Below are 24,485 nucleotides of genomic sequence, written 5' to 3'. Positions count from 1 at the left end.
TTAACAGAAGCTAAATTTTTAGTTTCCTAAAAATGGCTGCTCTGAAAATAATGCCATCTATTCATGATGGACTATAGCTAACATAGTTTTCAGGCTACATTTATTATTAGCCGGCCCCGTTTTTTTGACTTATCAAGCTGCTAAAATACCACAACTTTTGACAAGAAAGGATTTAAAGAATATTTAAGGACCTTAATTTGACTTCCCACGCTATTTTCTTGCAAATACTTCTTTTTACTGCTTTGATTAGTGGCTTAAGTACTCTGATGAGATTGACATCAAATTTCTGCAACCAATATTTTGTTTGGCAGTAAGCTACAAGATTTAATCCCATAGATAAACAAAAAATCAATAATCTGTAGAGAAAATTTATAGTCTCAGATGTAAAATCTTCGCACTGATGTGTCAAATAACGGGAATATCATTTTCCCCAATATTTATATTAGAAAAATGAATAAATTTTGGAAGATATTAAGGATCGAAGTTCAAGATTACATTTAACAGTTAATGCCGAGAAAACGAAATAACTAAGAGTGTGATACGTGATGTTCATGAGGTGATTTTATTTGCTCTCACACTTACCAAACAACCCAAACAATCTCTTCGCCCTAAAATAAATCTCCTCACCCTGCGCCTTTCTGGCCTGTGCATATAGCTCTATTAACCGTGAATTCCCAATCTCCTCTTGTCAAATTTGAATCTTCTGGTACTGCAACCTTCTCTTTGCTCTCTCCGCTATCACACCGTACCCACTCTTTTGTTCCAGAGATTATTCAGGCTACATTCATCCAGTTTTCTCTTTATCGCACTTTGCCATGAACTATTCTTAACCTTATTAAGGGCGTTTAAATACATATATTGCCATTTAAAAATAAAATCTGGCCTCTTTAAGAGCTTTTCCGAAAGTCTGGTCATAACCATCAGTCTTCCACTTCTCAATGACATGAGACCTATGTCCTTCCAAATCACCAAATATGTATTTAGCCTATGAACCCATTTCAAATACTCTTAGACCTTAGTTCCTCCTATGCTTCCAGAGGCATTCACAAAAAGTCTCTAGTCATCTTGGATATATGCTGCATCTAGTATGTCTTCCAATTCAGGATGTAGGGATGCATGTATTTTTGATAAGTCTCTTTTGTATAAACTTCTTTGGGTGTTTCTAGGACGGCCTCGTCTTTTTGATTCTTCTGGTTGCCAGAAGAAGGGGGAGTTTGACAAGTGATTACTGCCAATCCTGATGAACTGCCCAAGAAAACACCACCTCCGATGACGGATAATGTCTGTTATTAAAGGCAGCTGAACCTTTTGCCTTATGGTGTCTTTCTTTACCCTCTGGGTCCAGTTTATAATTAGAATTGTTCTGAGACAAGCGTTTTTGAATGAATGTATTTTTTTTTCTTGTTGCTGATTCAGGTGCCAGGTCTCGGACATATAAAGCAGTAATGATAGAACATTGTTTTGGAGCAGTCGTAGCTTCAACCTCAAAGAGTATTTTGACAATTCCAAACTCAGGATCTGTTTTTTCTTCATGACGAAACCTCTGGAAGAAGAGGCATCAAGCCATATTGAAGTTTAAGAGTAAGTTAGTAAAGTATGACGGCACTAGACCCTTAAGGTCCAAACCGGTGGTGCTGATCTCCGTTTCATTGCCCTTCAGCCAGGAAGTGTAATTGGGGGTTGGGGACTAGCCATCCTGTATTAAAGTTTAATACACAAGATTTCAAAACTAACAGAGAATAAAACCTGAATAATTTGGCTTAAACAAATTTGAGGAACAAAATATGTATTTATTTGACAGAAATACAAACAAAGACTTAAAATCAATTGGCTTTGAAAGCGGAAAGTTTTTTAAATAGATTAGTTTTTTTTTTACACAGATGTGAAAGCTCAGAGGGGTAGGGGCTATCAGTTTAAAGAGGTGTCATAAAGCTCTATTCCACTTATGACTACATAAATTTTTTTATTTGTATGAGAAGACCAAAGTATTAATGTGAAATTTTACTATTTATTAAAAGGGGAGGCTTCCAGATTTTACTCGGATATGTCAAGAGGAATCGTAATTCTTCACAGTCATATTAAATTACTCGAATGGGCAGATTATGCTAAAAAATTCAAATGAACAGATAAATATATTAAAATACAGCAGTGTATGTATTATTTATAAAATATTTTTACAACTCTCAAGATGTTAGGGGTACATTTTCAGCCCTCTGAAATTTACTAAACACACGTATTAACCAGTAAGCAAACGGCTCCCAATAGGGCATAGTATTTCTCAATGTTTTTCAAACTTATTTTTGAGCAACGCTACTTTTCTTTAAATATATCTCCGTATTTCTTTAATGTCTAAGCCATATTTTATAGAATTATCCAGTAAGTTTATCGCAGATCATTTCTGGTCTTCATTCTCGGTACGAACAAAAAGCTCCTCCCACCTCTTTCTGCATTAGCGGGTTAGTCTGTTTCCGATTGTTTCCAACAAAGTTCATTATTCGTAATAGCGGGTTTCCACTTGTTTCCGATTAGATCACAGTCTGACTTGTCTACCCGTGAAAAGATCTGATGCCGCCTATGTTTCTATCTGCAAAAACGTTCTCCGGAGCACTCGCACCTTGGTCCGGGTTTTTATAATGGGTGAGATAGGGAAAGATCATACTGGATAATTATATAAACTGTGGTCTAAGCATTCAAATCTTTATTCAATATATAAGGATGACAAATTATTAATTCGAAAATCAAGAAATTCCTAATTTTTCAATGTTAATTTTGGCAAAATACAAAATTTCTTGTAATATTTAGGATGCATTTATCTACAAAAAAAATCTGGAGAGGGAGGGGGGGGGAGTTAAGTAAAAACCCTTTTAGCAGAAGGCGAATAAATATTAGTCCAAAAAAACAAAACAATAAAACATGTAAAATTTTTTTTTCACCCCACATTTGGGGAGAACATTTAATGTATTTTTCGACGAAAAACCTAAAAACACATTCACGAAAACTAACACCATAAAAAAACAACACTGTTAATATCAGCTACTAACTTATTATTTCACTTTTTCCACTACTAGTAAAAACTGGACATAAAAAAGATGATTCAAATATAAAATGAAATTATTCTTAGAACCCAACAAGAACTCGAAGAAAAGAAGGTTAAGCGGCTAGCTGACAAACACTTGGTGTAGTAACCTTCATCTGTTAAAAAGATCAGCACTACCAGTCATGGAACGGAGATCAGCAACGGCAGTTTGAACTAGTGTCGTCTAGTTTGGACTAGTCTAGTGGCACATCCTGTCTGTTTAGTAGATCTGGTTACATTAAGGTGTTAATCTACAAACACAAAGACTTATGTTAGACGAAAGAAATTCAACAGAAGACTGCTCTGAACCATTTGACAATATTTAGGTTCTTGCTTTTTCTAGAAATAAAGAGCAGTATCTTTGGTCCGACATATAATAAATCCAAACAATTCAAGTTCAGAATACAATTTCTGTCAGACATTTACCCTTTCTTTCAAGAACTCAAACACCACGTTCTAGAGTTCTAATCTAAAGAGAGCCGGTTTAAGATGGTTCAAGCAAATAAAAGCTTGTGCAAACAGCATTCAATTCAAATAGAAAAGCCAGTGCATTCGGTTGTTAATAGCACACAAATCAATTATATGTTGATACCACTGTCGGTTCCAAAAGAAATCACACGGAAGACAATACCGACATTTTGTATTTTTTATATTCCATGTAATCAGATATTATCTACTTCATGGTCGATGGAATAATTTCAGAGCTGACAAAGGTTCAAAGAAAGCTTCTTGGTTATCATGGGTGCATGCATAGAATTGAACACTGTACATGAATTCTCTGTATTATCTGTCAAGCAGTTGACCATAGAGTCAGAACTAGCCATTGCAAAATCTTACGCATAGTAAAAAACCAGAATGCTAGTTGAAAGCTCTTGTTTATATTACGTGAAATAAAAACACATAGCTCAAAATAAGGATTGTTTTCAGTAAAGCGCAAATTGTATTCTGGTTTTTAGAATGCATGAATAAGAAGGGAGGGGAATCCCATTTTGATCCAGCATGGGCAGTTATTTTTGACAAACAAATAGGTTTTTAGCTGTTTTGTAAATTTGTCCCCTGGGTGTATGTTTGAAAGAATTAGATTAAAAAAAGAGAATTATTGGCAAATTTTCGGAAGCCCCCTCTCAAACAAAATTTGGTGTCCACCTGGCTGACTAAACAATACCGAAAATTTCAAGCTTATCCAGAAAATAGACTTGTTAGTTCCAGTTGTAAAACTGCGTTGAGATGAAGCTTTGTTTTCAAGAAAGCAAAACATTTTTTTGTGCTTGGTGACCTTGGATTCACTAAAATGTTACCTTAAGTGACCTCACATCTGAAATAATTAAATCTACTAGCTTCCTGCTAAAATTGCTTTTTAAACTTAAAAGATTTAGTAACATAGTAACTAATCATAGGCAGCGAAATAGTGCTGCCTAAGTAAAGAGCGATGTGGGCACAATATATTATTTTTTTGTTTTAGACTAGGGCACTTTGTATCGAAAGAGTTGTCGTAGAAACTTAAAAAAGAGCTCATTCGATTGAAAAGTGAAAGGTCTGGTGCCCTATTCAATAGTTGAAATTGATTGAAGGGCAACTAGCCCCCTCCCACGCCCACAATTTCCCCAAATACATCCAATCGAAATTTTGAGACAGCCATTTTGTTCAACGTAATTGAAAGGTCTTGAAATTACGTATTCGAGGAGGTGAACAGCCCTCAGGGCAGGGTTTTTAAGTTATGCCCAGGGGGCGTATAAGGTTCAATAGGCAGTACAAGAGCGCTGCCTAAGTAAAGAACGATGTTTGCAGAATGCATTATTTATTTTCTTGTTTTGGCCAGGGCACATCGAATCGAAGGAGTGGTCGTAGAAACTTCAAAACAGGCTTATTCGATTGGAAATTAGAATGGCTAGTACCCTTTTTAATAGGCGAAAGTGATTGGAAGGCAACTAACACCCCTTCCACGCTCACGATTTCCCCAAACACATCCAATCAAAATTTTGAGATAGCCGTTTTGTTCAGCATAGTTGATTTCCAGACAGAAAATATGTTTTTGAAGAGGACACTCCCCCAGAGCCCTTAGGGAAAGGGTTGAAAGTTATGCCCAGGGTGCTTTTAAGGTTTTATAGAAAGCTTTGTCGTAGAAACTTTAAAAAAGGCTCATTCGATTCAAGAGAATTACAACCCCCCCCCCATCACCCCCAGGGCAAGGCTGGTAAATTATGCCCTGGGGGAACATAAGGTTTTTATAGAAAGTGTTGTCGTGGAAACCTCAAAAAGGGCTCATTCAATTGGAAATTGAAATCGCTAGTGATCTTTTCAATAGTTGAAAGTGATTGGAAGGCAACTAACACCCTTTCCACGCCACCCATTTATCCAAACATATCCAATCAAAATTTTGAGATAGCCATTTTGTTCAAAGTAGTTGAAAGGTCCGAAAATTATATCTTTGAGGATGACACTCCCCAAACAGCCCTCAGGGCAAGGGTTGTACTTTATGCCCTGGGGGTAGATAAAGTTTTTATTGATACCGTTGTCGTAAAAAATTCAAAAAGGGCTTACTCAATTGGAAATTGGAAGGGCTAGTGCCATTTTTAAAAGTCAAAATTTTTGGAGGGCAACTAAACCCCCTATCACACCCACCATTTTCCAAAACACAGTGAAAGCTTTGCCGTAGAAACTCGAAAAATGGCTCATTCGATTGGAAATTCAAAGGGCTAGTGCCCTTTTTAATAGTCGAAAGTGATTGAAGGGCAGCAATTCCCCCTCTCATGCCCACCTTTCCCCCAAACAAATCCATTCAAAGCTTTGAGATATCCATTTTGTTCAACGTATTTAAAAGTTTTGGAAATTAGGTGTCTTTGAAGGATGGAGAACCCCCCCCTCAGAGCCCTCAGGGCAAGGGTTGTAAGCTATTCCCTGGGGGCATATAAGATTTTTATAGATAAGCGATGCTGTAGAAACTTAAATAAGGGCTCATTCGATTTGAAATTAAAAGGGCTAGTACCCTTTTAATATTCAGAAAGTGACTGTAGTGCAACTAACCCCCCTCTCACGCCCACCGTATCCCCAAACATATCCAATAAAAAGTTTGAGTAATCCATTTTGTTCAACGTAGTTGAACGCTAACCTAATTCTGGACATTAGGTCCTTGAGGATGATAACCCCCCCCCCCCATACAGCCCGCACGGCAAGGGTTCTAAGTTATTGCCTGGGGGCGTATTAGGTTTTTATAGAAAGAGTTGTCGTAGAAACTTACAAAAAGGGTTTATTCGATTGGATATTGAAAGGGCTAGTGCCCTTTCGAAAAGTCAAAAGTGATTGGAGGACAACTAACCTCTCTCTCATGTTCACCATTTCCCCAAACACATCCAATCAAAATTTTGAGATAGCCATTTTGTTCAACGTAGTTGAAAGTTCTGGAAAATATGTCTTTGAGGATGACAACCCCCCACATCCCTCAGGGCAAGGGTTTTAAGTTATGCCCTGAGGGTATATAAGGTTTTTTATAGAAAGCATTGTCGTAGAAACTTCAAAAATGGCTCATTCAATTGCAAATTGAAAGTACTAGTGCCCTATTTAATAGTCGAAAGTGATTGGGAAGGCAACTAGCCCCCTCTCATGCCCACAATTTCCCCACAAAAAGGGCTCTATCCATTGGAAATTGAGGGCTATTGCCCATAATAGTCAAAAGTAAACTGAGGGAGAATCCCCCCCACCCATCATTTCCCCAAATATATCCGATCAACATTTTGATACAGCCTTTTTGTTCAACGTAGTTAAAAGGTCTGGAAATCATGCTTTTAAGGATGACAACCCTCCCCCCATAGCCCTCAGGACGAAGGTCGTAAATTATGCCCTTGGGGCATATAACGGTTTTATAGAAAGTTTTGTCGTAGAAGCTTTAAAAAGGGCTCATTCGATTGAAAATTGAGAGGACTAGTGCATTTTTTATTAGTCGAAAGTGATCAGAGGGCAAATATCTCTCTCCCCGCCTATCATTTCCCAAACACTTCCAATCAAAATTTAGATAAACCCATGTTGTTAAGCCTATCAGAAAGGTCTGGAAATTATGTCTTTGAGGATAACAAATGCCCCCAGCCCTCAGGGCACGGGGTGTAAGTTATGCCCTGGGGACAAATACGGTTTTCATACAAAGTGTGGTCATATAAACTTCAAAGGGGGCTCATTGGATTGGTAATCAGACACTCTAGTGCTCTTTTTAAGAGTCAAAGTGATCAGAGGGCAGCTAATCTCTCCCCCCTACACACACGTGATATTGTTCCGAATTGCTTCAAATAGAAATTTTGAGATAGCCACTCTATTCAAAATAGTCTAAATATAATACAACAAGGCTTTCGGGGTTGAAAAAAAAAAAAATCAGAGATTAGGGGCAAGGGTTGTAAGTTATGCCCAGGGAATTTTAAAAGTTTTTATGGAAGGGATGGTTGTTTAACTTCAGAAGAGGCTCAGTTATTCTCCCTGAAAAATTAAATAAAAACCAAGAAATTAATAAAAAAACTTTTTGCAGAGAATAAGTTTTTCAAAAAAAAGTAAAGAACTTCATTAAACTAAAAATGATAAAAAATGGAATTAAATAATCTACCACTACGAAAAATCAGTATAAAAAAAATAAATGAAACCCAAAACAAACAGAAATTAAAATAAATCAAACTCAAAACGAGCGGAAATTAATCTGAGTAGTGTTATCAACACAATGCTTTCTAAAAGCCATAATATAATTTGTACTTTAATGATTTTTTTTTTAATGTCTTAACTTTTATAAATTTAAGGAAATCAAAAACTAATAAGATTAAGAAATAAATATCAGCATATGCATACTAAACTGACAATGCACATTTTTTTCATTAAATTCATTTGAATTTTTTTCATTAAAGCAAAAATTATATTCTGGCTTTTAGAAAGCATAGGGTTTAGAGCCCTACTCAGCTGAATTTCTGCTCGTTTTGAGTTTGACTTTTTTTAAAATATCTGTTTGTTTTGGGTTTCATTTATTTATTGATACTGATTTGTCGTAGTTGTACTCTTGGTAGACTATTTGATTCTATTTTTGTTCATTTTTGGTTTAATAGAGTTCTTTACTTTTTTTTGAAAAACTTATTTTATGCTAAGTTTTTTTTTATTAATATATAGAAAGGGTGATCGAACAACTTCAGAGGGGGCTCATTGGAATGGAAATCAGAAAATTAGTGCCCTTTATGAGATTCAGAGTGATGGGAGGGTGGATATCCTCCCAACCACACTTCGTATTTTCCCGAAATGCATCTGATCTGAATTTCGAAATGGTCATTTGTTATCGTAGAAACTTCAAAAAAGGCTCATTTGATTGTAAATTGAATGGACTAGGGGAATTTTTAATAGTCGAAAGTGATTAGAGGGCAACAAACCCCCCTCCCACGCCCACCATTTTCCCAAACACATCCAATTAAAAGTTTGAGACAAGTTCAACGCAATTGAAAGATTCGGAAATTATATAGTCGAGGATGACAGCCACCCTATAGCCCTCAGGGCAAGGGTTTTAAGTTATGCCCTGGAGAAATATAAGGTTTCATAGACAGCGCAATAGCGTTGCCTAAGTAAAGAACGATGTTGGAGCAATGTATTATTTATTTTCTTGTTTTTGCCAGGGAACTTCGTATCGAAGGAGCTGTCGTAGAAACTTCGAAAAGGGTTCATTCGATTGAAAATTGGAATGACTAGTACTTTTTTAACAGTCAGAAGTGATTTGAAGGCAACTAACATCCCTTCCATCCCACACATTTCCCCTAACACATCCAATCAAAATTTTGAGATAGCCATTTTTCAGCGTAGTTGATTTCCAGATAGGAAATATGTTTTCGAGGAGGACAGCCATTTTGTTCAACATGGTTGAAAGGTCCAGAAATTATGTATTTGAAGATGACAACCCTCAGGGCAAGGGTTATAAGTTATGCCCTGGGGGCATATAATGTTTATATGGAAAGTGTGATCGTATAAACTTCAGAGGGGGCTCATTAGATAGCTAATCAGAAGTTTTAGTGCTCTTTATGATGTTCAGAGTGATTAGAGGTTGGATACCCCCACCCCCCTTGTCGTTTACCAAAATATATCTGATAGAAATTTTGAGATGGCCATATATTATAGAAGAAACTTCGAAAAAGGCTCATTCGACTGGAAATTGAAAGGGCTAGTACCCTTTTTAATAGTCGAAAGTGATTGAAGGGCAACAAACCCCACTCCCACGCCCACCCCAAACAAATTCAATAAAAATTTGGAGATATGCATTTTGTTCAACGTAGTTGAAAGTTCCAAAAGTTATGTGTTTGAGGATGACAACCCCCCAGAGCCCTCAACACAAGAGTTGACTTTAGACCGGGACACTTCGTATCAAAGGAGTTTTTGTAGAAGCTTCAAAAAGGGCTGAATCGATCGAAAATTGAAAGGGCTAGTGCCCTTTTTAAGTGAAAAGTGATTAGAGGGTCACTAACCCCCCTCCCACGACCACCACTTCCCCAGACACATCCAATCAAAATTTTGAGATAGTCATTTTGTTCAACGTAGATAAAAAGTCCCGAAATTATATATTTGAGACTGCCAGTCCCCCTACTGCCCTCAGGGCAAGGGTTGTAAGTTTTGCCCTGGGGCATATAAGGCTTATATAGAAAGGGCGATCATATAAACTTCTGAGGGGGCTCATTAGATTGCTAATCAGAAGTTTTAGCGCCCTTTTAGAGATTCAGAGTGATAGGAATGTGGATACCCCCCCCCTACACCTCGTATTTCCCCGAAATGCATCTGATATAAATTTTGAAATGGCTATTTGTTGTTTTAGAACCTTCAAACAAGACTCATTTGATTGGAACTTAAAAGGGCTAGTGCCCTTTCTAACAGTCAAAAGAGATTGAAGTGCAACTAACTCCCCTTCCACGAACACACTTTTCCCAAAACCATCCAATCAAAATTTTTAGATAGCCATTTTGTACAACGTAAATTAAATCCAGAAATTATGTCTTTGAAAATGACAACCATACCCCCCCCCCTCCCGAGTCCTCAGAGCTAGGGTTATAAGTTAAGCCTTGGGGGCATATAAGGTATATATGGAAAGGGTGATTGCATAAAATTCGGAGGGGGACTCATTGGATTGATAATAAGATGTTCTAGTGTCCTTTTTAAGATTCAGTGATCAGATGACGGATACCCCCCCCCACACACCTCGTATTTTCCTGAAATCCTTTTGATATAAAATTTTGATATGGTCATTTGTTGTCGTAGAAACTTCGTGAAAAGCTTATTCGATTGGAACTTGAAAGAGCTAGTGCCTTTTTTACCCTCCTCCCATGTGCACCATTTCCCCAAACACATCCAATCAAAATTTTTAGATAGCCATTTTCTTCAACGTATTTGAGAGATCCAGAAACTATGTTTTTTAGGAAAACACCCCCCCCCACAAAGCCCTCAGGGTGGATGTCACGTCTGGAGCGCGTAGATGGTCTGCAAAAAAAGGGTGATCGTATACTTCTGAGGGGGCTCATTGGATTGGTAATCAGAATTTCTTGTGTCCTTTTGAAGATTCAGAGCGATCGGAGTGTGAATACCCCCATCCCCTTCACACTTCGTATTTTCCCGAAACGCATGTGATAGAAATTTTGAGACGGCCATTTGTTGGCGTAGAAATTTAGAAAAGAGCTAATTTGATTGGAAATTGAAAAGGCTAGTGCGCTTTTTAATAGTCAAAAGTGATTGACGGGCAACTAACCCCTCCTAACACACCTACCATTTCCCTAAGCACATCCAATACAAATGTTGAGATAGCCATTTTGTTCAACGTAATTTAAGGTCCAGAAATTAGGTCTTTGAGGATGACCCCCCCCCCCACAGCCCCAAGACCAAGGGCTGTAAGCTATACCCAGGGGGCTCATAAGGTTTATATAGAAAGGGTAATTGTATAAACTTCGGAGGGGCCTCATTGGATTGGTAATTAAAAGTTCTAGTGCCCTTTTTGAGATTCAGAGGGATCAGAGGGTGGATACCCCCCACACCTTGTATTTTCCCTAAACTGTATTTTCATTCAATTGAAAATTGAAAGGGCTAGCACTCTTTATATTATTCAAAAGTGATTGGAGGGCAACTAGCCCTTCCCCCTCACGCCCATCAATTTCCAACACACATCTAATCAAAATTTTGAGATAGCAATTTTGTTCAACGTAGTTGAAAAGTGTGGAATTTATGTCTTTGAGGATGACACCCCCCTCTACGACCCTCAGCGCATGGGTTGAAAGTTATGCCCCAAGGACATATAAGGTTTTTATGGAAAGGGTGGTGGTAAAAATTCCAGAATGAGCTCATTTGATTCGAAATCAGATGTTCTAGTGTCCTTTTTATCAGCCCCCTCGAAAGCCCTCAGCGCAAGGGTTTTAAGTTATGCCCCAAGGGCATATAAGGTTTTTATGTAACCTTAATCAGAAGTCCTAGTGTCGTTTTTTGCGATTGAATGATGAAAGGGTGGATACTCCCCCACACCTCGTATTTTCCCAAAATGCATCTTATAGAAACTTTGAGATGACTGTTTGTTGTCGTAAAAACTTTGAAAAAGGCTCATTTGATTGGAGATTGGGGGAAACTAGCCCTCTCCTGCGCCCACCATTTCCCCAAAGTTAACCAATCAAAAGTTTGATTCCATATCGGCTTAACATGAGTAGGGCTGGTAACCCCCATGCCTCTCAAAACCAGAACATAATTTGCACTTTACTGAAAAACATATAACCGTGGATTGTCAGTTTAAATGACATATAATAATATTTAGTCCGTAAAGGCTTGATAATTTTTCAATTATGAAATTAAAAGAATTGAAAACATTTAAAACGTATTTTATTTTAATTAAAGAACAAGGTATGTTCTGGTTTTCAGAAGGCATGGGGGTTATCAACCCTACTCATGTTAATTTGTTCTCATTTTGGGTTTGACTCAGCTATTTATTGTAATTTCTGCCTGTTTTGAGTTTCATTTATTTATTGACAGTAGTTTGTGGTAGTTTAACGCTTGGAAGATCATTTGACTTTATTTCTGCTCATTTTTGGGAACATAAAATAGAAGTAGTAACCAAGGTACCATTTTGCTTGCAGGTATAGCAATTGCCATGCTATTTGCTTGCAGGTATAGGACCATGCTATTTGCTTGCAGGTATAGGACCATGCTATTTGATTGCAGGTATAGCAATTGCCATGCTTTGTGCTTGCAGGTATAGTAACATGCTATTTGCTTGCAGGTATATCAATTGCCATGGTATTTTCTTGCATTTATATCTATTTCCATGGTCTTTGCTTGCAGGTTTAGCACTTTCCATGCTCTGTGCTTGCAGGTAGAGGACCATGCTATTTGCTTGCAGCTATAGGACCAAGCTATTTGCTTGCAGGTATAGCAATAGCCATGCTATTTGCTTGCAGGTATAGGACCATGCTATTTGCTTGCAGGTATAGCAACTGCCATGCTATTTGCTTGCAGGTATAGGACCATGCTATTTGCTTGCAGGTATAGCAATTGCCATGCTATTTGCTTGCAGGTATAGCAATTGCCATGCTATTTGCTTGCAGGTATAGCAATTGCCATGCTATTTGCTTGCAGGTATACCGGTCCTATAGGAAGATATTTCTACCGGTCCTATAGGAACATATTTCTACCGGTCCTATAGGAAGACATTTCTACCGGTCCTATAGGAAGATATTTCTACCGGTCCTATAGGAAGATATTTCTACCGGTCCTATAGGAAGACATTTCTACCGGTCCTATAGGAAGACATTTCTACTGGTCCTATAGCAAGACATTTCTACCGGTCCTATAGGAAGATATTTCTACCGGTCCTATAGGAAGATATTTCTACCGGTCCTATAGGAAGACATTTCTACCGGTCCTATAGGAAGACATTTCTACCGGTCTTATAGCAAGACATTTCTACCGGTCCTATAGGTAATACTTCTACGAGGCATTACACCTTTGCCAAGGCCCCTGTACCAGACTGGTTTCTGATGGGTATAATCTGGTACTACTTTATGTTCCTTTCTGTGTTATTCTGGACCTTGCATAACGTGTTATGAAGGACAAGTTTTTCTGAAGCAATAAAACCAGCGCGTCTTGTTTCGCTGCTAATATATTCAATTATTTTTTGTATATATTCAGGTTTCAAATTAGAATTTTCAACACTTTGAAAAGTTCATTCAACCTATCAGCATCGGTATTTTTGCGATCATTTACATACATATGAAAAATTATAAGCAACTTCTGGAGAGTTAAATTTTCTAATTATTATAATTAAAAGAAATTGTCTCTTCATTAAGTTAAGGAAGAATTACATTACCTATGTTTTTTTTTTCACTGTTTGGTTACCTCTTTTAAAAAGCTTCCTTCTTTTAAATATTAAACGATCCATGTATTTAAATTTTAGTAAATATTCAAAAAAAGAGAGGCATGTTCACTTTAATTTTTGGCTCGTTGTATATGAAAAATTAAAATAGAATTTGCATATTAGTTTCGGCAGATATGAAAGGTCGCCTCCCTCCTTAATATCTTGCTCTTTACACTTAAGTTCGAATTTCGTTCGAATCCCAAAGGTTGGTTAAGATATCTCTTTTGAAAAATGTAAAAAAAAGCGTATAGGGTGAGATATAGGCTAGAGGGTGAGTTCCTTATATACATAATAATTTTTTAGTTTGGGCTATGTCCAGGAATCTTTTTCTTCCTTTTTTTCTGTGATTTTAAGTATTTCGTAATTTAGGTATATAACTTTTAAAAGCTTTGCATATAATTGTCGACTTTTTTTGTGTTTCGATACTATGGGATTGAGGGTTCAATGCCCCCTGTTAATATTTTGAATAAGTAAGAATTGAGCTAGCTAATTAAATTTTGTCTTTTTTTTTATTTCAAATTTTGGGGAGTTTAGTACCATGATATTCGTATGTACGCGAAGGAACATTTGAGCAGAAAAAATATTGATTTGTAAAAAGTAGCAGGCATTCTAAAGCACTAATAGATTGAGCGCTACAAGTTTCAGAATCGACTTTATAGGTCAAATTATATCACGGGAAGAGGGGTTTTAAAATACCCCTTCCCTCCAAACTCAAAATTTTCCAAGATTCTACTTCGGAAGATTTTTTAAATATTTGTAAGGCTTTAAGACATAGAACATTACAAACATCAGAATTGACTTTATAGGTCAAATTATATTATGGGGAGATGTTTTTGAAATCACCCTCCCCTCCTTCCCTTCCCTCCAAACTCAAAATTTTCAAAAATTTATTTTAAAAGCTTTTTAAATATTTCTAAAGTGCTACAAACACCAGAATAAACTTTATAGGGCAATTTATCTGTAAAAGAGGGCTTATTACTAAATTTTTCTTCTTTTTTTTAAGGATGTTGAGATGGATTCATGCCCTCCCTCTGAAAAAAGACCAAGATGGGATGATATCACATCAATGCAAGCTGCAAGATCAACAGTAATCAGATTTGCTAGTTCGTTGGACCAGCCAGGAGTCTCTATGCAACCTAGCAAGAAATTCGAGTCAGCCTTATCTGATCAAGATGAAGGGAAAACTCCTCTTCACGCCTTGCCAGGGACTTCTGATGTACAAGTGCAGCCAGAACTTGTAAATGTATATATTTTTTTTTCTTTTCCGTATTTTTTTTCAAAAATAAGACAAATTTTTTCTCAACTGCGTAACTTTTGTTGAGTAAAACTTAAATTTGTTTCTAAACTATTCTATAATAATAATCCTATTTCATTTTCTTTCATTAACCAAATTAGCAATATATAAAAGAGTGGTTATAACACACAGAAGAGAAAAAAAGGATTCTTAAAGGTTGTTTTCGAAAAGAATTTGAGACTGAAATTCTAGGGTCGTTATAATAAACAAGTTCTATTTGAATGGTATTGTGAAGTCCTCTACCCTAGCTCAAAAGAGCTCCAATCCTTCTACTGAAGGATAGAATACTTCCAGATAGACTACTCCAATACTTCTACGGTGTTGAAAAATAATAGCCAATGTCTAGACCAAATTCTGAATATATTTGATCTGTTTTTGCAACCAATGTCTAAAAGAGTTAATACATCACTGGCCAAGTACATTCTACAATAATCCAAACCATTTTTACAATTACCCTTAGCCCATACCCTCTTAGCAAATTCATAGTCCTCATCAGTGCATTCACTATCGGTAAGTATATTATAGAATGCATCAATGGGAGGGAGTTTCTTCTCACTGAACCGAGTTCAATAGCAGTAATAATCATATGCATATACGCTTTTACATGTCGGAAAGTCATACATTTCACTGTCTTGAAAGCGCTGTTTGAGTAGAGGGTAACTATCAAAATTGTCACTTTTCTGCACTTGAATTAGTTGACTCAGAGCCTTGGGGAAAAAACTATAAGAATCTAAGAAACGGATTTTATTCCAGCATGTATGCCCATTATCCACTGCCTGCCATTTGAATTCTAAAAGCACCAGCTTCTCAGCAGATTTGGGGATAATATTGTAGGTAAATGAGTTACTTACCCGTGGGCTATCGGCACCCCCTCCCTCCCTGCGCATACGTGCCAAAGCCGGTAAAATAAATTTCAAATCATAATTTGAATTGTGAATGAAAACAGTTATAAAAAACTGCTGGCTTACATTTACATTGCACGTTTGATTTGCTACATCACGAAAATTACTACCCCCTGAAGATATTTTCCTGCCACAGGTTATCGTGATCCCTGACTTTCCCCTTCCCACACCCCTTTGTCTTTTTCCCCTTAGTTCCTTTCCCCTTAGTCCCTTCTTCAAATTCGCCCTTAAAAAACCCAACATATTTTCTTATTTTTAATGGCCACGCGATCCCCTGCTGACAATATCATTGGATAGTGGGTATTTCTCAAACGGGAAATAGCTCCATTTGCTGTAACAATTAATTTAGTTAATGTTTTGATCATGCAATAATTCTCATCCAACGTTTCGACTATTTCTAACAATTGCATAGTGTTAGAGCTGTCTTGTTGTGCGTAGGCATAGGAAACTGCGGTGGCTCGATGTTCTTTGGTAATTCGAAAATTGTGGGTCGTTCACATCCAAAAGCTTTGCTTCTCGGTCTAAACTTATTTTATCGCTTTGCATAAGACTATTCTGAAAATTTTTAAAATATAAAATTGCTCGGTCACACGAAACCGTTTCCGACGATTGATAGCCGTGTCTTTTACAATGTTTCATGTGATTTTGTAGCTTTAATTCACTATGAAATCTAGACAGGGACATTGGGCAGTAGTATCGTGTCCCGAACCCCTTCTTACCGTCCTCCAGAACTCTACTAATGGCTGTAATGGGATTGAAGTGACCAATTGAATTTGGTTCACTAGGTGGTGTGCACAACAACCAAACTCAGTGTTTCACCGATTCAATCGACGGGTAGGTGGTGTGCACAACAAACAAATTCAGTGTTTCACCGATTCAATCGACGAAGCCCTTACTGAGAATATTATGCCCTGTTTATTAGAACGCATACCCTTTTGAAATTCCGTTTCGTATTGGAGCTCTGCAACACCGATATTCAAATGGGCGTCGGCCCTTTCAAAAATATCTATTGCCCTGAGTGTTACAGGAAATTTTTCCGCTAAACAAGAGAAATCTACTGGGGGAAAATCCGACCCCTCCTTGCCATGCACGGCCCAGTAGTCCAAATGTTTCTTTTTAGCGTCATTTTGTAGAGGTTCGAGCCAATATGAGGAAAGTTTACATGACACAGATTTGGCCTCTTTCGAAACAGATTCGTGGAACACCCTGACATCGTTCTAAATCGGGATTATATTTCAAAACTATTGCCCTGGGCCCAATTCCCCCTGTTAAAATAAAATCTTTTTTAAATTTACATATATTTACACAAATTTCCAATAAATAAAACTGGAGCCACTACCATTCTCATTATAATTTTCGAGATGAGTGATAGTATTGTCTACCCATCGTATAAATACAGTCTCGTAATTTTCCAAATTAGAATACACTACAAACATCTCGGTTTTTAAATAATGGTCATACACCTCCCCATGACCTCTCATTTAGATAAAATATTTTTCAAACAATTGAGGCTTTGATACGGTCCCGACCCCCCCCCCCCCACAACTGAATCTGGTTTTCTAAAAGTGCAAGAACTTTTCTACATATTCATGAATAATATAAATGGGATCGGTTCTAAAATTTCCCCCATAACTGTATTAAATGGATCAACATATTTTGTAGTAAAAACGTCTATTGTATTCAGTATCGAATTTGTTTGTTGAAATTCCGGTAGCGACGAGAATTGTGTATCATTACCCCTCCCCCATGTATATTATCATCACGACCTAAACCCCATCCCCCGCTTTGTTCAACAATAGGGCTGGTTTGTGGAGTAAAATATCCCAGTTCACTTAGCATAGCCTCGAGGGTACCTAGGCTGTGAGAGTCAGCCCAAGCAAATTCATTTTGTTAATCAATTATAATTGGTTGAACAGGGACAATGCCCAATAAATCAGTAGGGGGAGGCTTCTCATTTAACTCTTTGGAAAAATCATCAAAAATTTGCATTGTATTCGGGCTTAACCACGATAAATCTCCCTTTGAAGTAACTGCGTTTTCTTGTTCAAGTGTATTATTATCAAAACTTAAATAATTATTCAATAAACTGTCTGCCCATTCCGTGTCATTGATAAGAGTATCATTTAAATTCTCACTACCTTCATAGCATTCCCGTACCTAAATATCACGAAACTCCATTGGCGCTTCAATGCGAACACATAGTTTGTGACTTGTTTCTTCAGATGGGGAGAAGGTAGTGCGTACGAATGCATTGTAGCCTATAAAGAAACAACCATTTAATTTCAACGTGCATAAAACACCCAATTTTTTTTAAAAGAAAGTCGAAAATTGGGTTGATAGTGATTTTATTTTCTAATTGTTTAAAAAATGGGCTTAAAAAAATACACACTTGAATGTTGCAGCAGAAGCAATACCATTATCTGTGTGAACATAGTACCATTTGGCTAATTTTTAAGCTTTGTAATCGTGTCTATTTCAAAAACTGACAGTAGGTACTTGTTTCTATACCAATAACAATAGTGAAACTACTTTTTCAGTTAACTATCTAGTATACAGAATAATAATAAAGGCAGCGCATGCACCACTCTCACACAAACACAATAAAATAGTGAAAATCATAAAATGTAACATACTTAATAGCATCGCTATTTAGCCATAAATTTGTAATATTCATTATACTATCTCAGCGAATTATCTAGTAGACAGAAAAATAATAAAAGCAGCGCATGCACCACTCACTCCCACACAATAAAATAGTGAAAATTATAACATGTAACATAGTTAATAGCAACACTATTTACCATTGAATTTGCAATACTCATAGTTTTCTTAGCGAATTATCTAGTGGAAAAAAATAAGCAGCGCTTGCTCTGTCTATAATGAAAATGACTTTCTAGTTTCATCTTAATGTACTCAAAATGGAAAACAGATATCATATGAAACTGTTTATCATAATCAACATCTACCCCCACCCCTCTTGCAATCCATAGGATTTACTCTAGACAATATGACGGGAATAAAAAAGTATCTTTTTCAGCGAAACCTTTGCTAAGCTGCTATCCTAATTTATAATGTTTAGCAGGTCAGATGCGTGCACTTGAAAGGATTTGATAATTACAACCTGTTTAACTGAAGTATTAGCGAGATATTTTCCTTTTGGAGAAAAATCACTATCAGAAATAATAATAAATTTAAAACTCACATTTTGATCAACAGCTTGCATTTGAAGGACTGTAGGGGGCACACGAACTTAACTGGCATGGAGCGCAGGTCTTGAAGCCCCCGGAAACGCTTGATTGACGGCGGACGGAGCAGCAACGTCACAGCCCTGTATAGGCGGGGTACACTGAGCAGTGATGTCATGACCTTGCACAGATGGGATGGCGGCTTGTGCAGGCAGAGCTGGTCTGGAAGGAGCTGAAGGTATTGGCCAACGGCCATATTGGACAACTGATGCGCTCACAGGGGTTTATCAGTGGTTCTCGCCCTCTTGTGAGGTGGGGGACATTGCTCAAAATTGTCATTAAAAATAAATTAATTTATAGGTTTTCATGTAGCTATTCAAAAACTGGGAATTATGGGGTGGGGGAGGGGGTAAATTATCAAATTTATATAGCTAGGTAGGCTACAGATCCATCATATAACCTTCAAAATGTTATAATCTCTAGAAATAATTAGAATTTAAATACACGCAGAATTAATCGTAAACGGTTGGGTTTTTACCACGGTAAAAAAATTTTACAACAGTAATTTGTGTTCTCCAATGACTTTAAACAACGCTTAGTGGAAATATTTTAATTTTCGGGAGATGGTGGTTTAATGAAAAAAGGCCCCTAGATTATGTTAGATATTTAATATATGCTATGCTTTACCTTCCACCCCAAATATGCAAATGTATAGCCCAAATTTGTTTCTAAACTACCATATTTTATTGCATTAGCATTAAGCTAACTTGACTTTTTTTGTGTGTCGGATATAATGCATAAGTACCGTGTTTTTCTTCGGAAAAGCCTTTAGAACAGAATAATACAAAAAAGAAGCCTTGTAGCTTCTTTAATGTTTGAAAAATCTTGTAAATATTGTAGAAATTGTGTTTCTAAAAACCAGGGCTAATGAAAAACCGAGAATTATGGGGTAGGGGAGGGGGTAAATTGTCAAATTTAGATAGTTACGTAGGCTACAAACTCATAGCAAACTCATAACTTTCGAAATGTTATAAGCTCAAAAAACAGGTGGTATTTAGATATATATAGACTTGATTACACAGTCCCAGCCTCTTGGCTTTAAATTAGATAAAAAAAAGATCTTTAACACACATCCTCGGCAAATAGGCATAAAATTTGCGACCAGAGGTAAAAATGCTAGCCAATTTACACTTAATATAGATTTCATGTAGCCCCACTCCCCTAAATTAAAGGCATTGCTTTCTAGCCTTTTATATCAAAGTAAAAAATCAAAGTTTTAACGCTCCCCCCTGAGAATATAAGAGAAACTTTATCAAAAGAAAGGTATATAATTAAATAATGGACACTAGTAAAACTAGAAAAAAGGAATAAAGGCTCTCGTTTTCCCGCAAGACATTTCAAGATGTACCTAAAAATATGCACCCTAAAGGACGGTTAGCATCCCCACGCCTCTTACATAATTAATATGTCCTAAAAATATCTCTTTTAGGCATTAATTTGCAGACAATTTATTCCCCTCTTTCAGACAACACAGATTTACGCAAAGAACCCTCACAAGCTTAATTAACAGCAATCTCTTTCCGCGCGAATGTTGTTTATGAAGCTCCCCTCTTGCTGGAGATTACAGCCTTAATCACACACGGTTTTGTCTAGACCGCAAAGAGAGCCAATTCTATTTTGATGATTTTAAACACATTATGGAAAATGGCACTTTTTGAGTAAAAGAATAACTTCAATTGAAAGAATTAAATGGTGACAAAAGGTGGGAGGAGTGGGGGTTACGTAGTAAAAAAAAAAAGTATATTTTGAAACAAAGTATAAAGATTCGTTTTTTTTTGGGGGGGGGGCTATATCCTGAATTTGAATATATTGGAGGGGGTGGGGGACTACAAAAATGATTTTATTTGGAAAAACCAAAGAAAATTTACGAAAGAGAACTCAGATTATAAATTTGTGTAGCTAAAACTTATAAATCCACAGTATTCGTTGTTTGCTCCACAATGTCTTGAAACGGTATGTTACTTTAACTTCAAAGCGTGATCATTAGAAACAAAACCTCAAGGTGGAATTGTGATGTAAGAGAAACCTTACGTAAATTCGTTGATCTTGAAACAGGTGTAAATGATCTTGTCCCGTTAGTAGATCAATAATATTGTCATGCTCGTTGGAGTGCGCATGTGCATTTTCCCGTCAGTATTCTAAGTTCCTGATTGGCCTAGAAAGAGACACGTGATCTTGTATATTTCGTATTTGTAGCCCTCTGATCGGCTGAATCTTGTATAGTTCAAAATTAGAGAAGGGTTCCTGCTCATATATTGTTAGTATGAAAGGGATACTCGTATAAACTTAAGAGGGCTCATTTGATTGTATATTGAAAGTTCGAGCTCACTTTTTAATAGTCAAAAGAGATCCGAGGGCAGCTAGCCCCCCCCCCCCCACGCCTTCTTTTTCCAAACCCATCTGATGAAAATTTTGAGATAGACATCTTGTTAAATTTAGTTCAATAGTCGGATATGAAAAACTTCGGGGCCAATACAACCCGCCAGGGCCCACGGGTAGGCATTCTAAGTTATGCCCTAAGGGCATGTATGGTTCTTATGAAAGGGATACTCGTATAAACTTCATAGAGGACGCATTTGATTGGAAATGGAAAGCTCTAGTTCACTTTTTAAGAGTCAAGAGAGTTAAACTAGCCCCCCCCCCCGCTCTTTTTCCCCAAACCCGTCTGCGATAAATTTTTAGATAGCCAGTGTTTTGGAATTTTTTCAAAAATTAGTAAGAGTCAGGGGGATAGGCGGTGTAAGTGTTGTCCTGGGGGCGTATATGGTTCTAATGAAAGGGATATTTGTATAAACTTGAGAGGGGGATCATTTGAATGGAAATTGAAAGTTCTAGTTCAATTTTTAAGAGTCAAAATATATCCAAGGGCAAAAAATATATCCAAGGGCAAAATATATCCGATAAATTTTTCATAATAGCCATTTCATTAAAAACAGTTCAAAGGTCAAATAAGAAAAATTTCTGTGTCGACGGAACCCACCAGGGCCCGGAGGCAGGCGTTATGAGTAATGCTCTAGGGGCATATATAGTTCAAATGGAAGATATTATAAACTTCGGAGAAGGCTCATTTGATTGGATATTGAAAGTTTTTGTTCACTTTTGAGTCAAAAGAGATCGGAGGGCAACTAGCCCCCTCCTCATTCACACCCTAAATGCATCAGATAAAAATTTTGAGATAGAAATTTTGTTAAAAATAGTTCAAAGTTCTGATAACAAAAAACTCCGGTGTCGACACAGCTCCACAGGGCCCGGGGGTAGGCCTTGTAAGTTATGCCCTGGGGGCATATGGTTGTTATGGAAGGGATGCTCGTATAAACTTCCTAGAGGGCTCAAATGATTGGAAATTGAAAGATGAAATTCACTTTTTAAAAGTGATTGGAGGGCAGCTAGCCTCCTCCCTCACTCTATTTATTTTTTTCCCAGAGGCACTTCATATAGAAGGCTTCGCCGTATACACTTCAAAGGGGACTCATTCGATTGGAAATCGAGAGTTCTAGTACCCTTTTTAAGAGTCAAAAGTGATAAGAGGTCAACTGTCCCCTGTAAGGGGGGGGGCGTCTTCGCAGGGCTATGACTACATGCCCAAACTCATCCATGATACCCAAGAACCCCTAAATAATCCTCAATAGACGAAATGAACCAAGTGATAGAGATATATTGACAAAATCCTGATCATCGAAAATATACAAGACAACACAGGTATAAGAAAAACTAAGATTTTATTATTAAAGAAGAGAACCTTTTAGTTAAAAATTAGTTCATTATAAATCAATATTCAATAATTATTATTCACAATCAAAGATCAATTCTTGTTCATATAATTGCTAGAAGTAAAGTTTATTATTATTAAAGGAAAGCAAGCATTATAATTAATATATTAAGACTAATATGTTCCTGATTAAAAGAATTTAATAATAATATTAAAGAATGGGATATATACCCATTTACTAGGATTTTAACATAATAAAATTAAGAAAGACCAAGGAACACATTAGACTTACATTCTACATGCACACGATAAGCTTGAGCAAAGCCCTAAACCCAACTGACTTCTATCGTCAGTGTCACGCTATAAAAAGATATATTCCCCCTCTATTTGTCAAACAAACGTAGCTAAATTCCATCCTTCTAAGAAAGGGTTTGTATTGCAAAATAAGGAAATTGTATACAGGGAAAGGATTACAAAGATAAGTTTATTGGGTTCAAGACCCTGAAAGGGCATTGGCTTAAGCCGGATTCATAGCAACTTGATATTAATTTTAAAATTAGGAGGACATTTCTTACAAATCCGACCTTTTAATATAAGCTTGCGTGAAAGTTTTTAAAGTTATTATTATGCTGATAACTTCAAATATCTACAGAAAAATATTATGGTCCTCCCACTCAATGGCGCTGGCCTTTACAAGGATAAATCACGAGAAAAGAAAACAGAGAAACACAGAATTAAATACATTCTTAGTATACATAAATAGAATATCAATTGAGGTTTAGGCTGCAACGCTATTGAATGAGTAAGTGACCAAGAAACTGTAAGACTATTAATAGACAGAAGATTATCAGCTGAAGGTAGCTTCTGTTCGCTAGCCTTTAATGATTTAAAACTATTTTGTCATTTGCGGTACTGGGTCTATTTTCCTCACATCTACGATCGTGCCTTATCGTGTCATTAAGGAACGTAGAAACTTTTTACAACACGATTCACTTTTCTTTTCTTCAAGCCCATTGAACAGAATAAGGACAACAAACGACTATCATTTTTCTTATAAGTAAAAGGCTCTATTATTACATACATTACTGTTATATTAATTGGTGCTTAAAGGTTAATAGAAACTCAGTAACTAGGGAAGAATCACACATAACCCAAACATCAAGCTAAAACATAACCAAACCATCTATCACAACTAAATCCGTCACCGTCTTTCTAAGTACTAACTACATCTATTTCGTTGGGGCTAAGGGCAAAAGAAGAAAGCAAGAAAAGATCAATTCTAATGAATTGCAATTTTGTCGTTTCATTCCGTGACCATTGCACTCAGTTGACCAGTTCACTCTTAATTTGGAATCAAACTTCTTGTCTTACGATTTTGTGGTTTTATAATAATATTGGAATCCTTTTGCTACAATATCATAATTAACTAAATTAAATTATCCATCAATACCCAAACAAAAATACAGTTTAGTCATTTACCTTTTTTTCTCAGAGGTTTAAATAAATGTATATATGTATATGCATATATTTTTTTTTTTTCCGTTTATTATTTACGCGGTACACAATTAAAAATTAACAACAAATTCCTTAATAACGAAGCCCTTATTTTCAAAAACACAAAACTGTCGAGTTTTCACAACGTTCTCTCGTAGCCGGTTTTGCTACTTAACAATAAATAATCATGAAATAATTTTAAGTTGCCTGGACTCATCACTCTAGGCAAACTGATCAAAATAGAGGGTTAAGAGCGCGCTTTTTGGTTTATACTATAATGGTTATTCGGAGAATACTTTATTATATACAGAACTTAATCAAACTTTTAATAACAATAATAATAGGAACTAACAATGAAGAGACTATAAAATATCATATTCTTTTTTT

At 36.6% G+C, this 24,485-nt stretch overlaps 1 protein-coding gene across 1 annotated transcript in view; it reads left to right on the top strand.

The window, feature by feature from the left end:
- Positions 1 to 24,485, top strand: part of LOC148941776 (uncharacterized) — a 39,312-nt gene that overhangs the window by 1,178 nt on the left and 13,649 nt on the right. Inside the window, exons 2-3 of the mRNA XM_089103602.1 lie at positions 12,321 to 12,337; positions 14,458 to 14,670. Of these exons, the coding sequence (XP_088959728.1) occupies positions 12,321 to 12,337; positions 14,458 to 14,670 (230 nt within the window). The remainder of the gene's footprint in view (positions 1 to 12,320; positions 12,338 to 14,457; positions 14,671 to 24,485) is intronic.

The sequence above is a fragment of the Artemia sp. Qi Xiang Cuo genome, chromosome 17, assembly GCF_049724085.1.
Source record: "Artemia sp. Qi Xiang Cuo chromosome 17, ASM4972408v1, whole genome shotgun sequence".
In the NCBI taxonomy this organism is placed as follows: Eukaryota; Metazoa; Arthropoda; class Branchiopoda; order Anostraca; family Artemiidae; genus Artemia; species Artemia sp. Qi Xiang Cuo.
This window is presented reverse-complemented; position numbering and strand designations above follow the sequence as displayed.